This window comes from Bubalus bubalis, chromosome 8, assembly GCF_019923935.1.
Source record: "Bubalus bubalis isolate 160015118507 breed Murrah chromosome 8, NDDB_SH_1, whole genome shotgun sequence".
Lineage (NCBI taxonomy): Eukaryota > Metazoa > Chordata > Mammalia > Artiodactyla > Bovidae > Bubalus > Bubalus bubalis.
In genome coordinates, this window is record NC_059164.1 from 51,287,751 (window position 1) to 51,302,641 (window position 14,891).

Below are 14,891 nucleotides of genomic sequence, written 5' to 3' on the forward strand. Positions count from 1 at the left end.
ATCAAAGATACATGTAAATATAATTTTACAGAGTCTAACAGAGATGCCACTTATGCCATGCACATCATGTAATAATGCTAATATGATTAAACTTAAAAAATTTTTTTTTCCTTCCTTCCACTTTTGGCACATATGTGATAAAAGTAACTATTACTGTCCAGTGAACACAAGCATTATCATGCAAGGTTAGAGGTTCTATTTAGTGGGGAAAGTTTGAGATGATTTACTTTTCAAAAAAATTTTTATTGGAGTATAGTTGATTTACAGTATTGTATTAGTTTCTGCTATACAACAAAGTGAATCAGTTATACATACACATATAGCCACTCTTTTTTTATTTTTCATACAGGTCATTACAGATTATTGAGTAGAGTTCCCTGTGTTATACAATAGGTCCTTATTAGTTATCTATTTTACACATAGTAGTGTATATATGTCAGACCCCATCTGCCAATTTATTCCTCCCCTGCTGAGATGATTTTAAAATAACAAGAGTATAATTTAAGCTACTGGAAAACGCACTTGAACCTCTGGGAAATTCTAAGTATGGTTACATATCATTCTGACACCAAAATGCACCTCCTCTCAGGGAAAAGGGATTACTGGCCAGCATAATCTCTTCCAACATACACTTCAGGAGTTATCTGCCTGCACTAGAGTTCTGCCCTTAGGACTGTAATTCTCATTTTGTGTGTTTGTGTTTCTCATTGAGAAATATAGGACAAAAGGAGAAGTTTACCTCATGAAGATGACCTCCCATAGGTCCAATTTTCCCCAAGTAAAAATTTAACTTGATTTTAGGAGATGTCTGGAATACTCAGGAAAGAGCTTCATAGAAGAGAGATAAATCCAGATGAAGGGAGAAGTTAAAAAGGACCAGGTGACAATGGCTGTAAATATCCACTCAGGAGGAATCACATTGATGGAACCTTCCTATGGAACAGGGCTTACCTTCTTCCCAGTGACAACCAGTGTATAGCCATTCTGGTTTAGCGGGTGCTCCACAATCACTTCTGGAGACACAGAGTGGGAATCCAGGCGAAAATTCACATGAGGAGTTAATGATCCTGATCGAGAAACCACAACCTGAGAAACAAACCAGAAAGCACTCTTAGTCCAACAGTCCAACAAGCTCAGTTTAAATATACTATCAGGGGAAAACGTGGATGATAATGGTAATACCAGATTAGATGAGCTCATGGATATTTGAACGATATGCCCAACAGTTTATTGCACTGTAAATCAATACGTCTTCTAATCTCCTGCCTTGAAGACAATTCATTTGAACCCCCAAGACAGAGTTTTGCCTATGATCTTTTAACGATTTCTAGGAAAGGAGATCTTCCAGCCAATCAGCCAGCACATGCAGACACATGCTCACGATTGTACTGGGAACTGGAGGAGCCAAAACTCACTCCAGAAGACCTCACTTATGCTATAAGGATTCTGGATTATTTTTAAATCTATCCTCCTGACCCTCCCACCAGGCAGATTCCCTTGACGTACAGGAAAGTGTAGTGAACAGGGAGTCTGGAGACTTGGAACTGGTTCCAGCTTTGCTACCCTTTAGCCATATTTATAGATCTTTTGAGGTCGAAATAGGCCCTCAGCTAACTTTGAAATGATGTGCTGTCATTTCTTATAAACCACTGTCCCATCGTACATTATTACTTTGGTTATAAAGAAGGTTCTGCTTCTTGGCCTGGTTTTATAATAAGACCTGATGGTTTTAACAATGTCTTGGAAAGGAGATTTGATGAGTGGTGTCATTCTTGCTGTCAGGTATTTCTAATTTGGGATGGTTCTCAGCTATAAAATTTCCATCAGTCCAGTCGTTAGAACCCAGTAATAATGAAGTCCAGGTATAAGATCAGAAGAAGGTGAACACTCAGACTACAGGAGAGCTTAGATGCACTCTCATTCTTAGGCCATAACATTCTATCCACAGGAAGGTGCACAATACTGAGCATAGCTCTGGGCTTGAAACTAACTTTATGAAATTGCTTGACACCCAAATACCCTTTTACATTTCACTGAAAGGGCATTTGTTTGCCATGTTTGAATCATGGGACAAATGTGGGCATCTGTGAGATTGAGATTAAATAATAAACCACTTCTACCTCAGCTTTCTTATCCATAAAATGGGAATGAACTGCTTAGTACTCTAACAAACACACAACATAAAAATGTTCTGGGGAACCAGTAGTAAATTTTTTCTTCAGCACAATAAAGGAGCTATTTACCCTGAAACAATTTGGGAAGATTCCCCAAATCCCTAATTTGCTCCCACAGACTGGATTGTTGATAGAGAAACGGACCAAGTTCACACAGGGCTGTAAAAGTTAAACATCATGACTTTTTTTTTCAAACATTTGCTCTACACCAAACACTCAACACGTTCAAAACAACTCCATTAAGCAGGGTGGCTATATTTGCACAGAAACTAAGTGATAGACTGAAGGTCATTTGGTTGGAATGGGAAAGAATGGAAACTATTGTTATTCCTAAATTTAGGGCCAAATAGTTATTTGTGACTTTTGTAGGGAATGCAAAAAAAAAAAAAAAAAAATCAGTTACCAGTGCTACCTCCCGCTGGTGCTGGTTTCAAGCAGAATATCAGAACACCAGACGTCTAAAGCTTCTACACCGAATTATTTCAGTTAACCATTTTTTTTCTATCTTGACTTACTTCTGGTGCTCATCACCTCTTGTTTTTCCTACCCCTCATGCTCCCCTGCTCCCCATTAAAAAAAATATTTCTCTGATTGTTGTCAATCACTTCAAACTTCAAAGGGAAAAAAATTCCTTTTCTCACACACAAGTAAAAACCAAAACAACATATCAGCCTCTTTTAATAAACTGATTCTGTTCTCTGCCTCATTCTGTGCTTTCTACTTCACTGGAGATTATTCATCCTTCTGAACCTTCCTATAGATATTTGAATTTTGTGTCTGTTTCTTATACCTTCCCTTCTATTCAGACCTCCTACATAACGATCAGCTCCTACTTTTTTTTCTCCTATCTTTTTGATCTCTTTAATATCATTCCCCATATCTATAATAAGCAATCTCTTCTTAATTTAATAGGTCATTGACTTTGGGCTTCCCTGGTGGCTCAGATGGTAAAAAATCCACTTGTAGCGCAGGAGATCTGGGTTTGATTCCTGTGTTGGGAAGATCTCCTGAAGAAGGGAATGGTTATCCACTCCAGTATTCTTGCCCGGAAAAATCCATGAACAGAGGAGCCTGGCAGGCTACAGTCCATGGAGTCCCAGAGAGTCAGAGACGACTCAGTGACTAACACTTACCCTTGACTTTATCAAATATGGAAGCCCAATCAAATATTTATTTCCCAGAAAGAATTAATATTTCCCTTTTCACAAAGATGTTCTTTGCACCACTGGAACTTGGATAGATTGATTTGGTTCATTACCTGTTAAGACTCTTTATCTGGAGAACACCATATATGATTGTAACTGAACCAGGCATTGTGTTAAGTGCTTTAAATAGGTATTTTGTTTAGTCTTCACAATAAGCCTACAGGGTAGGTACTATTATTTTCCATAAAGAAAATATGATAGAGAATTTTAGCTAGAAAGTACAAGTCAGGTTTCCAAGGAACTTTCTCTCATGCCAGAAACTGTTTGCTTGACCTCTTCTTAAACACTCAAATATACTCTTGGAGCACCAGAGTAAACACCAATAAAAAACTTCAACTCTGAGCTCCCAAGAGCCACTTGTGAGTCAAAGCATTAAAACAAATTTCACAATATGTTTGCCTTGCCAAATACTCCTTGTTTCAGTAATCTTGGCCATACAAGTTAAGTGTGCCTAAAGAGAAAGACTCCACATCTAAATAGTTTCTGATAGCACAGAGGAAATGTTATTAGTACAGCCAACAAGTTCAAAACTTTTGATCATGAACTAGGATGAGTGTGGCTTGGTATAAAAAATGAGATGAAACAGAGAAGACATGAAAGCTGGGGAAAAGTGAGATGACTGCGTGGAGTCTCGAGCAGAGGTTATGTCACAGATGCAAATACCTTTTCAGTTGATCATTAGCCCTTTCTCTGGAAGGATACCTATTGCTATAAAACGCCAAGAATGTGTTTCTATCATTAACTCCTCACTTTCTCTTCTTGCTAAAATTCTAAGTAATTGGGTAACCACTTTAACTCTCAAAATACTCCTGAAGCAATGGTTGCAAGAAATAAGGAGTTCCTTTTGGTTGTCATGGAGATATTTCTAAGGACAGAACAAAATCTAGCTTTTAAATTTAATTCTTAGGATAAATCACCTGGCATTCTTAGAACAATCAGTAAGAAATAGAGACCAGCAATTATATTTTGAGTTTCTACTGTGTTGACAATTAATGCCCTATAAACGGGATCCCATAGAGTTCTCTTGCCCTCTTTCCTCCATGTGAGTACCCAGCAAAAAGATGGCAATCTATGGACCAGGAAGCAGACTCTCACTAGACACCACATCTGCTGGCATCTTGATCTTGGAATTCCCAGCCTACAGAATTCTGAGAAATAAATGTTTGTTTTTTAAAGCCACCTAGTATGTTAATTTGTTACAGCAGCCCAAACTGACTAAAACACCAGCAATAGGTTTATATCTTAAGTATGTGAAAGAAATTGATATTTGTCTAGAAAGGAATCAGATATGAAGAGCTTTGTTTCAACCAAGGTAAACATCGAGCTTTCTAGAACTAAAAAAATGAAACGTAAGAAGTGGAGATCACTGATTGGTGCTGACAACTTAAAATTAGAAGTAGTAAGACAAAGTACCAGGCGGCAAAAGTTGAATTAAATGAAACTTTGTTCTATCACTCTTTTTGGTAAAGGGGCACAAGTGTTTCTATACCAACCTGACACTACAAAGGCCAGGATATGTACAAATAGCAATATTCTTTATGATTATAATATCAGTGTGTGTGTCTCAATTTTTTGAAATGAGTCAAAGTGAGTCGAAATGAGTCAATACCAAATTGAGACCTCTGTAAAAAAATTCAAGCATCTAAGAAACATATAAGCTAGTAACTTTGTAACAATTTTAAAAATCCCAAACTTTCAAATCAGTATTTCAAATAAAATGACTATAGGATTAGTCAATCTATACACAGAGTATATCTGTCTGAATTTCAAAGAGGCTACTGATAAATATATTTTGTTTTAAAATGCCTCTCCACTTCTTTCAAGTAAGCACCTAAATAAGAAATTCCAGTTATTCCCTGCTACCAAAAAAAAAAAACAAACCCAAAAGGTTAGCATTTTTCAATGTTTCAAATACTTATGATATTTTAAATATCTATGCTATAACAATTTACAAGATGTATGTATTTCAAGATCATGCATTAATTCATTTTCGGAGACTATATATGAACTGGGCTTAATTTTTTGGTATGGACATAACTCTGTAATTATTATTTACAACAGATGTTTTTTTCCTCACAGAAGAAATCTCCGAATCCATGAAACATATTTTCTTCTAAAGAAATATACCAAAGTTACTGTTCTTTATACACGTAACCAAATTAATGATGTATGCCTTTAAAAAAAAGGCAGATGATATTTTTGTTTGATCACTTTATAAAGGAGATAGGTAAGTCAGCAATCTCTGAAGAGAATGTGGAAGTTCAAACTTCGTTTGGCTGTGTCCCTGCAGGCTGCTCACAGCATTGATGAGTTGATGATCTGTGTCTACATAGTCTAAAATAGCAGTAATCCCAAATGTAACATGCTGCAGGCTTCAACACAAAGCACTGAAATACCATGATGGTGGCATAGGAACCGAAGGAATTTGGAGACAGGAGGTCAATAAATAAATTGATTTTTCTTACTGGAAGTGAGTAATTACTCTCAGGTTCACTGATTACTAATATAATCCTTTAGGTAATGGTTGTAAGTAATGACCATGAGCTAAGGATGTCTTTTTAGGTGATCCCTACCTCTTGAACTTTCTTGCTTAAGACCAACCAGTCAAGAGAAAAGGGCTTGTGGGTGGTAACAGCATCTCACAGAAAGGGGGATGGGGGAAGAGAAGGATGATACCAAAGAATCGAATGACATCTATGACAGCGCTCAGGCAGCGGCCACTGTATGCAGACAAGCCAGTGAATGTGGAGATGAACTTGCAAAAAGTCTGGAAAGTGTGTGCCCACCCCCACCCCATCCTCATCCACTCACTCTCCTTGGTCTGACAGTCATGCACAAATATTTTAATAGCAACGCTTGCATCTAGAGATTAAAGGCCTTATATAAGTGCTGTAAAAAAAAAATCAAGCAAGCATTGTTTTTGGATGTAGATTAGACGAGGAGCTCAGAAGGGGAGATGTGGGCAATCCCTGTGATTAGTCCTGTGATCTTCATGAGTATCCTGCTTCCCTCTCCCACGTAGCCCTGCACTCTGTGCTCATGTTCTCCAGCCTTGTTCTTTTCTACATTCCCACCCCCTCCACAACTTGTAAGAAGCCCTGTTCTTACTGTTTACTTACACTATCTCCAACAGTGTTTATCATATTATTTTACTTCAAAGCATCCCAAGAGAGCAATCATACAAATAAAAACTGTTTTTCAAATCTAGATCTACATTGACATGGCTCTACAGATAGACTTGAATATATGTACACATTAGTATATTTAGACATAGCTGCACCTGTATGAGATAAGTTACATGCTTAAATGTTAGAAACATGTCAAAAATGTCCTCTCTTCCATACATATAATATTGTTAGCTAAACAATATAAGTCTTGCTAATCAAATAACCACTGTGAAATACCTGATTCACTTTGCACCCAACAGCTGGAGCTGAAGCTTGTATTCCCAGCCAGAGCTGAACATAAGCACAATAGGAAAGGCAGAAACAGCTGCAAACTCTTGGGAGAAAACATTTGCAAAGCAACTTTGCCTTTAGGCTTCAGGGTAGGAAGGAAGTAAAATCATTCTTCTGTTCCTTTTCATGTATGGCAGCTGTCTTTGGGGAAAAAAATTATGTCCCTTCTATTTTGTAACAGAAACTTCATAGTATTATTGAAACATGGGTTGTAGAAACTTAGGCTTGGCCACAGATTCAGCACTTCAGTGCAGTCAAAACATTTACAGAAGTTAAGTCACTGCTTGGATAGATTAGGCTGGATGGTCCCCAAGTTTTTGCTGTACTCCTGACTCCATCTCCAACATTATTTGCTGTAAACAAATTGGATTTTAGTGATGGTGATTCTTTGATCCTTTAAATGGTTTAGGATTATTTACATAAAATTTTACCAAATGGAATTCTCTTAGGCAAGTGGCAGAGAAACAGATCCTCTCTCGGTGAGTCTCAATAGCCGTGTGTTTTTTATGTCTTTGTTTTCTCTAGGTATCAGGTACATGTTTCTATCTCCCCTACTAAAAATTTAGTTCTTCAGAGGAAGGTTCTCTGTCACAGCTTCCTTTGCCTCACTTATTTGCCTAGTAAAGCATAGTTAGTATGTTCCTGATATATAAGGAATGAATTGAGAGTTACCTGGTTTCAAAAAATCAAGGATATCAGTGCTTTTCATAAGAAAAGTATTTATTTAAATACTTATTTTCATCTTTGGTGTTATGGATGCACAGATATATTATAGCTTCTTTGATGAAAATGCTGGGAGATAAGAATAAAACATTTGTTACAGCATTTCTATTCTAATGAAACTGATATATATAACATACCACTTGGTGAAATCTGAAATCTGTCACACAGCAGAATTTACTCAGTTATTAAAGCAATCTATACAAAAGTGGAATTTTATTAGAACTTCAGAATCTGGAAATAGGCCAGGAACCTTGTGATGTGAAAAAGTGTCAGACCTAAAGTGACTGTAGAAAGCTTATTAATATGCAACCAGATGGGTGAGGTAATACACAAAATAAAAAAAACGAAAGCAGAAAAAAGATAACACGAGGAAATGAACATAGGGAAGCCAGTGAGAATTCAACAGATGCTAGGTTCAGTCATTCTCCTTCAGATTTTTCTTGGAATTCTCTAGAATAACATAAATATCAACTAAAAACACATATAAACACCAGATAACAACACACATTTTACAAGGATAGTAGATATGACCCTTTCAAATTTGTTAGAGTGCTTGTCTGTGTGGGATGGGGCTGGGCATCTCTCCTTAACATTTTGAGGACAAAATTAAATGGTTTGAAGTGGGTAAATAGGAACACTGGACTGAGAGAGAGGGAGCAAGGAAGAAAAAGCATAGTTAATTGTGAAGCAGTGGGAGGAGGGGAGACCAAGTGTGGAATCATTTAGATCTGTATGATTCGTTGTGAAGTGGGAAAGTTTTATTTACACGTTTTATGATTTTGCAAAAATTCCACCAGGCCCACTAGTACAAGAAGAACATTTGATGCATATCCAGACTGCTATAAAGACAGTGGTGGTTTTTTAAAATATGTTTTGTTAAAGAATACAGATAGAGAATGTACAAATGAGCAAGTCATAGGAAAACATCATCATCCTCAATTGCTTTACTGAAAGTCATTTCCCGACCAGGATGTTAATTATGTCAGATGATCACGAAATAAATATCTCCCTTTTAAAGAAATTTCTAGTCTTTGTGGAAAGTCAACATTTCCATAGATACCATCGTCATTGTGCATTAACCAAGAATCTACTAATGAACTCATGTTGAAAGCGCTACCAATAACTATTAAAACAGTAAAACAGACCCAACATGAGAGCATCTTAATTTCCGCAAAGTGCTAGCTAGGGTTTTTGTATCTAGGAGACACGATAACTGCGACTCTGAAATGTGAACTTTTATTGTATGGGAATACTGTTGCTATCCATTAAAAGCATTTCTTAACAAAATCTGGATTTTTTATCCCCCAGTGTTTGTACTTCTTTGTGTCTGACCCCATCATTTTGCAGAATCAGAAGAGCTGGAGTTACAATGGGATTCTGATGATAACGTCCCTTCCTAACGCCTGCCAATATTTCTCAATGATGTGAATGTTTCTTCTCATGGAGACGCACAGCTCACACAATAGCTCTCCTTTGATCTGTAGCTTCCCCTGAAATAGGAAAACATCGCCTGGAAGTGCTTTAATTGTTTCATTTTATTTTCCAATCATGTGATTTAAATCATGAATGGAAAAAAAAACCTCAAACTGTTCCAGGCAAGAAAATTAAAGCAACCACATTTAAACTGAAAGCTTTAAGAATTTAACAAAAAAAGGCCATACACTTCAAGAAAGGGACTGGGGTTCATTGTTTTGCTTTCAGTCTGTGTCTCTAGCTTCCACTGTGATTTTTCACTTTACAGTATTTGCCAACACCTTACTGTAAAAAGAGAAGCAAATTAATTGTATGACACTGGATAAAACAGACACAGCCACTCTCAGAGAGTATGTACCTGCATGAATCGACCTTCTGACGTCCCGAGATTAGCGATGGTGAGATCTCCTTTGATAAAGGTAGATATAGATGTTAAGAGGACTTGGTTGAACTGGCCCATGAATAAGTCAACGCGTGGCAAAGCTGTGGTAAACTCTGTTCGATATTCATCATTGCGCACTTCACATCCTGATGAATTTCTCAAAAGTGTCTGGAATAAAATATGGTCATAGAATTAATGCGAGTCCAGATGTGAGTAAGCTGTTAAGAAACTTTCTGGTGTGTCTTTTCAGAGGTTAGAGGGAATGGCAAGGATAACAGACAATCTGAAAATGGACATATAGCCCCAGATAGGCAGAAACAGTTCCCGTGATCTAAATGACTTCAGTATCAGTAAGTGCTGTTGTATATACACAGACGCTAAAACTAGGGCTTCCTTGGTGGCTCAGATGGTAAAGAATCTGCCTGAGATGCAGGAAACCCTGGGCTTGATCTCTGAGTCAGGAAGATCCCCTGGCAAAGGGAATGGCAATCCACTTGAGTATTCTTGCCTGGAGAATCTCATGGACAGAGGAGCCTGGTGAGCTACAGTCCATGGGGTCGCAAAGAGTCAGACACGATGGAGCGACTAATACTTGCACTTTCACTTTTTAAAACTAGGGTCAGATCTTATCATCACAGTTTGTACCACGGTTCCACATGTTAAGTACATAAAAACGGCCACATGTAAGTACATAAAAACGGAATTCAGCAGGCGCTAGTAGGAGAAAAACAAAACTATGAATGTCTCAGGCCTGGACATAAAGGCAATGCTTCTAGCAGGCAAGTACAGTGAGATGGATATCAACTGGAATAATCATAAATGTGGGAGTCACACTGGGACACTATTTTAAACTGTGTGCCTTTGTGCATTTGTGTACAGCGAGGTGGTGCAGAGTGATGATTTATAGATAATTCATGAGAAAGCAGTGGAGAACCAACCCCAGACCCAGGTGCCTGCATCATACAGCAATTATCTATATGTTTGTGAAATTCATGTTACTTCTGTTTCAGTTCTTCCATTTGTAAAACTGAGAAAATTACAGAAATGCACCTACCTTACAGAGCTGCTGTAAAGATTAAATGAGCTAGTTTATAGAAATCTCTTATAAAAGAACCCAGTACACAGAGAACACAGAGAAATTGTCCTCATTATGGTGAAAGGCTCAAAAAATGCAAAAGTTATACGTCAAATGCTTTATTAACCAGCTAACTAAAAGGCAATTACCACCCAACCAGGTGGTAATTTATCGTTTAGTTTTAACTTCAAGTGAAAAGATTTAAATAATATTGTTCACTAATATATGACAAGCACTTGGATCCCTCCCTTCTCCTTGACTCTTCAGTCTCCTGCTTTTCCTTCTCAGTCAGTTCAGTCGCTCAATCATGTCCAACTCTTTGCGACCCCATGGACTGCAGCACGCTAGGCTTCCCTGTCCATTATCAACTCCTGGAGCTTACTCAAATTCATATCCATTGAGTCAGTGATGCCATCCAACCATCTCATCATCTGTCATCCCCTTCTTCTCCTGCCTTCAATCTTTCCCAGCACCAGGGTCTTTTCAAATGAATCAGCTCTTCGCATGAAGTGGCCAAAGTATCGGAGCTTCAGCTTCAACATCAGTCTTTCCAATGAATAATCAGGACTGATTTCCTTTAGGATGGACTGGTTGAATCTCCTTGCTGTCCAAGGGACTCTCAAGAGTCTTCTCCAACACCACAGTTCAAAAGCATTAATTCTTTGGCACTCAGCTTTCTTTATAGTCCAACTCTCACATCCATACATGACTACTGGAAAAACCATAGCTTTGACTAGATGGACCTTTGTTGGCAAAGTGATGTCTCTGCTTTTTAAAATGCTGTCTAGGTTGGTCATAACTTTTCTTCCAAGGAGTAAGAGTCTTAATTTCATGGCTGCAGTCACCATCTGCAGTGATTTTGGAGCCCCCCAAAATAAAGTCTCTCACTATTTCCATTGTTTCCCATCTATTTGCCATGAAGTGATGGGAACAGATGCCATGATCTCAGTTTTCTGAATATTGAGGTTTAAGCCAACTTTTTCACTCTCCTCTTTCACTTTCATCAAGAGGCTCTTTAGTTCTTCTTGGCTTTCTGCCATAAAGGTGGTGTTATCTGCATATCTGAGGTTATTGATATTTCTCCCAACAATCTTGATTCCAGCTTGTGTTTCATCTAGTCCAGCATTTCTCATGATGTACTCTGCATAGAAGTTAAATAAGCAGGGTGACAATATACAGCCTTGACATACTACTTTCCCTTCTACTACTTCTCAAACTGTAGCATTTGTCTCCTCTGCAGGACCATCCATGCTTGCCTATCAATGTTAGGGTTCTTCAAGGCTCCATCTTAGGGCTCACTCTGCTCACTCTTGATACTCTCTACCCAGGATATGTTTTATTGTTTTTAGTTGACACTCATATTTGTGCCTCCAGGCTACACTGCTCCTCTGAGCTGACTGTACATTTATCAAACTGCCTACGAAACTGGCATTCAGATGTCTCAGAGACCTCAGCCTCAACATGACCAAAGTAGAAACAACAATCCTCCTTGCCTGATCTCATGATACAATGCACTCCAGCAAATGGCTCCACCATTTCTCCAGGTGCACAAGTCAGAAATTCAAGTGTCATCCCTGATTCCTCCCCATAAACAGTCTACTGCCAAGTCCCATCAACTGCACTTTCTAAATATCTCCTGAGTCCATCCACTTTTCTTTATCTCCACCATGGCAACTTCATCCAAGGTACCCTCATCTCTTTCCCGGACTATGAGAATGGCTTAACTGGACCTGACCAATCCAATCTCATTCAACCTCTTTCTAGATCCATTCTCCACACTGCAGCCAAGTTTTCTTTTTAAACCACACATCTCATCATGTCACTCTGCTTAAAATGCTTAACATTTCCCCACTGCTCATAGGATCAAGGACAATATTTTTAACATGCCCGGTTGGCTCCTGCCTCATCCAGCCCCTGTTCAAATTCTCCAGACTCAGCCTGCATTGTTTTCTTCCTTGCTCCCTATGCTCCAGTGAGCTGGCCTTCTTTCAGTTCCCCAAATAAGCCAAATGTCCTCCTTACAGAGTCTCAGAACATGCTGTTCCTTCTGCTCCTTCCACCTCCATTCACCTTGGTAACTCCTATACCTCCTTCAGATCTCAGTTTGTCATCAGTTCTTCAAAATGTCTACCCTGATCTCAATATCAAGGTCAAATGCTTCTATGATAGACTGCCATAATACCATTTACCTATGTGAAATGGCACTTACAGCTGCAACCATTATTTGTTTTTGTGATAATATGAGTGATGTGAGACTTCCCAAGTGGCTTCCTATGATCAGAGACTCTGCTTGTTTACTACTATATTGTTAGTAGTAGATGAAATGCCACACACAGTAAATGTATAATAAATATTAATTGAATGAATAACAAGTAAGTAAATCAATTATGGGTAGCTGGGGAATGAGAGTGAAGATACAAACCGAATTACTAAAGTTAATTTTTTTTTTTCAGGAATGGGGGTAGTTTAAGAGTTTACAAGAGACAAATGGAGAGACTGACTCTGACTATCCTGACAAAATGATCGCAAACTGGTAACTCTGAGGCAGATAACTGGGGCAAAAAGTTGTATAAGTAAAACAAAGCCTAACTTGGAAGAAAGAGAGAAAAATTTCAGTTTTACACATCTTTATATGTAGCAGAAGTCCAGAAAATGATTTAAAGATTATAGAGATTTTCTATTATTGTCCTGTTTTATTTGTCATAATCAGACAGTTATTACAGTATATTTCAAACCAACTGAGTGTTTAAGAACAAACTAAAATAAAAAAGTTAAATATCCTTAAGTAAAATAGGCTTCCCTGGTGGCACAGTGGTAAAAAACCTGCTTGCCAATGCAGGAAATGCAGATTCAATCCCTGGGTTAGAAAGATCCCCTGGAGAAGGAAATGAAAAACCACTCTAGTATTCTTGCCTGGGAAATCCCATGGACAGAGGAGCCTGGAAGGCTACAGTCCATGGGAGTTGCAAAAACAGTTGGACACGGCTAAGCAACAACAACATATAAAATAACCTTACTCCATAATGTCAAACTTATGCCACACCGAATGCAAAGTTCTTACATCTATTAACTTTTATGGTTAAATATAATCTAACGTGCTGTTTTATACAATGGTGAAAAATTAGTGAACAGAAGGTCTCAGATATGCTAAACTTATGACTTATAATTAATAAGATGTTCTAGTTCTAGACATTTTTGATATATATTAGTGAGTACTCTTTTACTATTTAATTAGAAGCTTTTCTTCACTAAAGTGCTATAGATTGCTCTGAGGAGCAGCAAATAACTGAGATGTACCATCAGTTCAATAGTAACTGATTAATTGGTAATTAGGTTTCCACTGGTGATCAATCATCCATTTTGAACAGGGCTGGAACTAGAGAAGCTTCTTAAAGGAACAGAGGCCAATTTTAAATCAAAGACCTTCTCAAGTATTCTGTTATAGAGGAGGCTGCTCTTCAGAGTCAGCTTCTCTGATTTTGTTCATTTCTTATTCTACTTTTTTCTATGTCTAGGAGGCATTCTGGGAACTTTAAAGGCTCAGACTTGACTTGGGATTCAGTGCTGGTGGAGATATGATGGATTTATCAAGATATAAAACAATTGGCAAATTGTGGAGCAGAGTCTTAGGTTGTAAGCTAGCAGCAGCAGTCTACTAGATGATACCACTCTAGTGGCAGAAAGAGAAGAGGAATTAAAGAGCCTCTTGATGAGGGTGAAAGGAGAGTGAAAAAGCTGGCTTAAAACTCAACATTCAAAAAACTAAGATCATGGCATCTGGTCCTATCACTTCATCATGGCAAATAGACGGGGGGCGGGGTGGGGGGGGGGAGGGAGAGGGTGGGAAATGGAAATAATGACAGATTTTCTTGGCTCCAAAATTACAGTAAATGGTGACTGCCACCATGAAATTAAAAGATGCTTGCTCCTTGGAAGAAAAGCTATGACAAACCTAGATGGCATATTAGAAAGCAGAGCTATCACTTGGCCAACAAAGTCCATATAGTCAAAGCTTTGGTTTTTCCATGTACGGATGTGAAAGTTGGACCACAAAGAAGGTTAACTGTTGAAGAATTGATGTTTTTGAACTGTGGTGCCGAACAAGACTCTTGAGAGTCCCTTGGCCAACAAGCATATCAAACCAGTCAATCCCAAAGGGAATCAACCCTGAATATTCATTGGAAGGACTGATGCTGAGGCTGAAGCTCTAATACTTTGGTCACCTGATGTGAAGAGCCAACTCACTAGGAAAAAACCCTGAGGCTGGGAAAGATTGAGGACAGCGGAAGGGGCGACAGAGATGAGATGGTAGGATGGCATCACTGACTCAATGGACATGAATCTGAGCAAACTCCAAGAGATAGTGAAGATTAGGGAAGGCAGGCATGCTGCAGTCTATGG

At 38.3% G+C, this 14,891-nt stretch overlaps 1 protein-coding gene across 4 annotated transcripts in view; it reads right to left on the reverse strand.

Moving 5' to 3' along the window:
• Positions 1-14,891, reverse strand: part of MET (MET proto-oncogene, receptor tyrosine kinase) — a 116,315-nt gene that overhangs the window by 45,679 nt on the left and 55,745 nt on the right. For all 4 annotated transcript variants that reach the window (XM_006069689.3, XM_006069688.3, XM_025291149.2 and 1 more), the window contains 2 exons: positions 9,392-9,583; positions 952-1,086 (listed from right to left, as the gene is read on the reverse strand). In XM_006069689.3, coding sequence (XP_006069751.1) covers positions 952-1,086; positions 9,392-9,583 — 327 coding nt within the window. The remainder of the gene's footprint in view (positions 1-951; positions 1,087-9,391; positions 9,584-14,891) is intronic.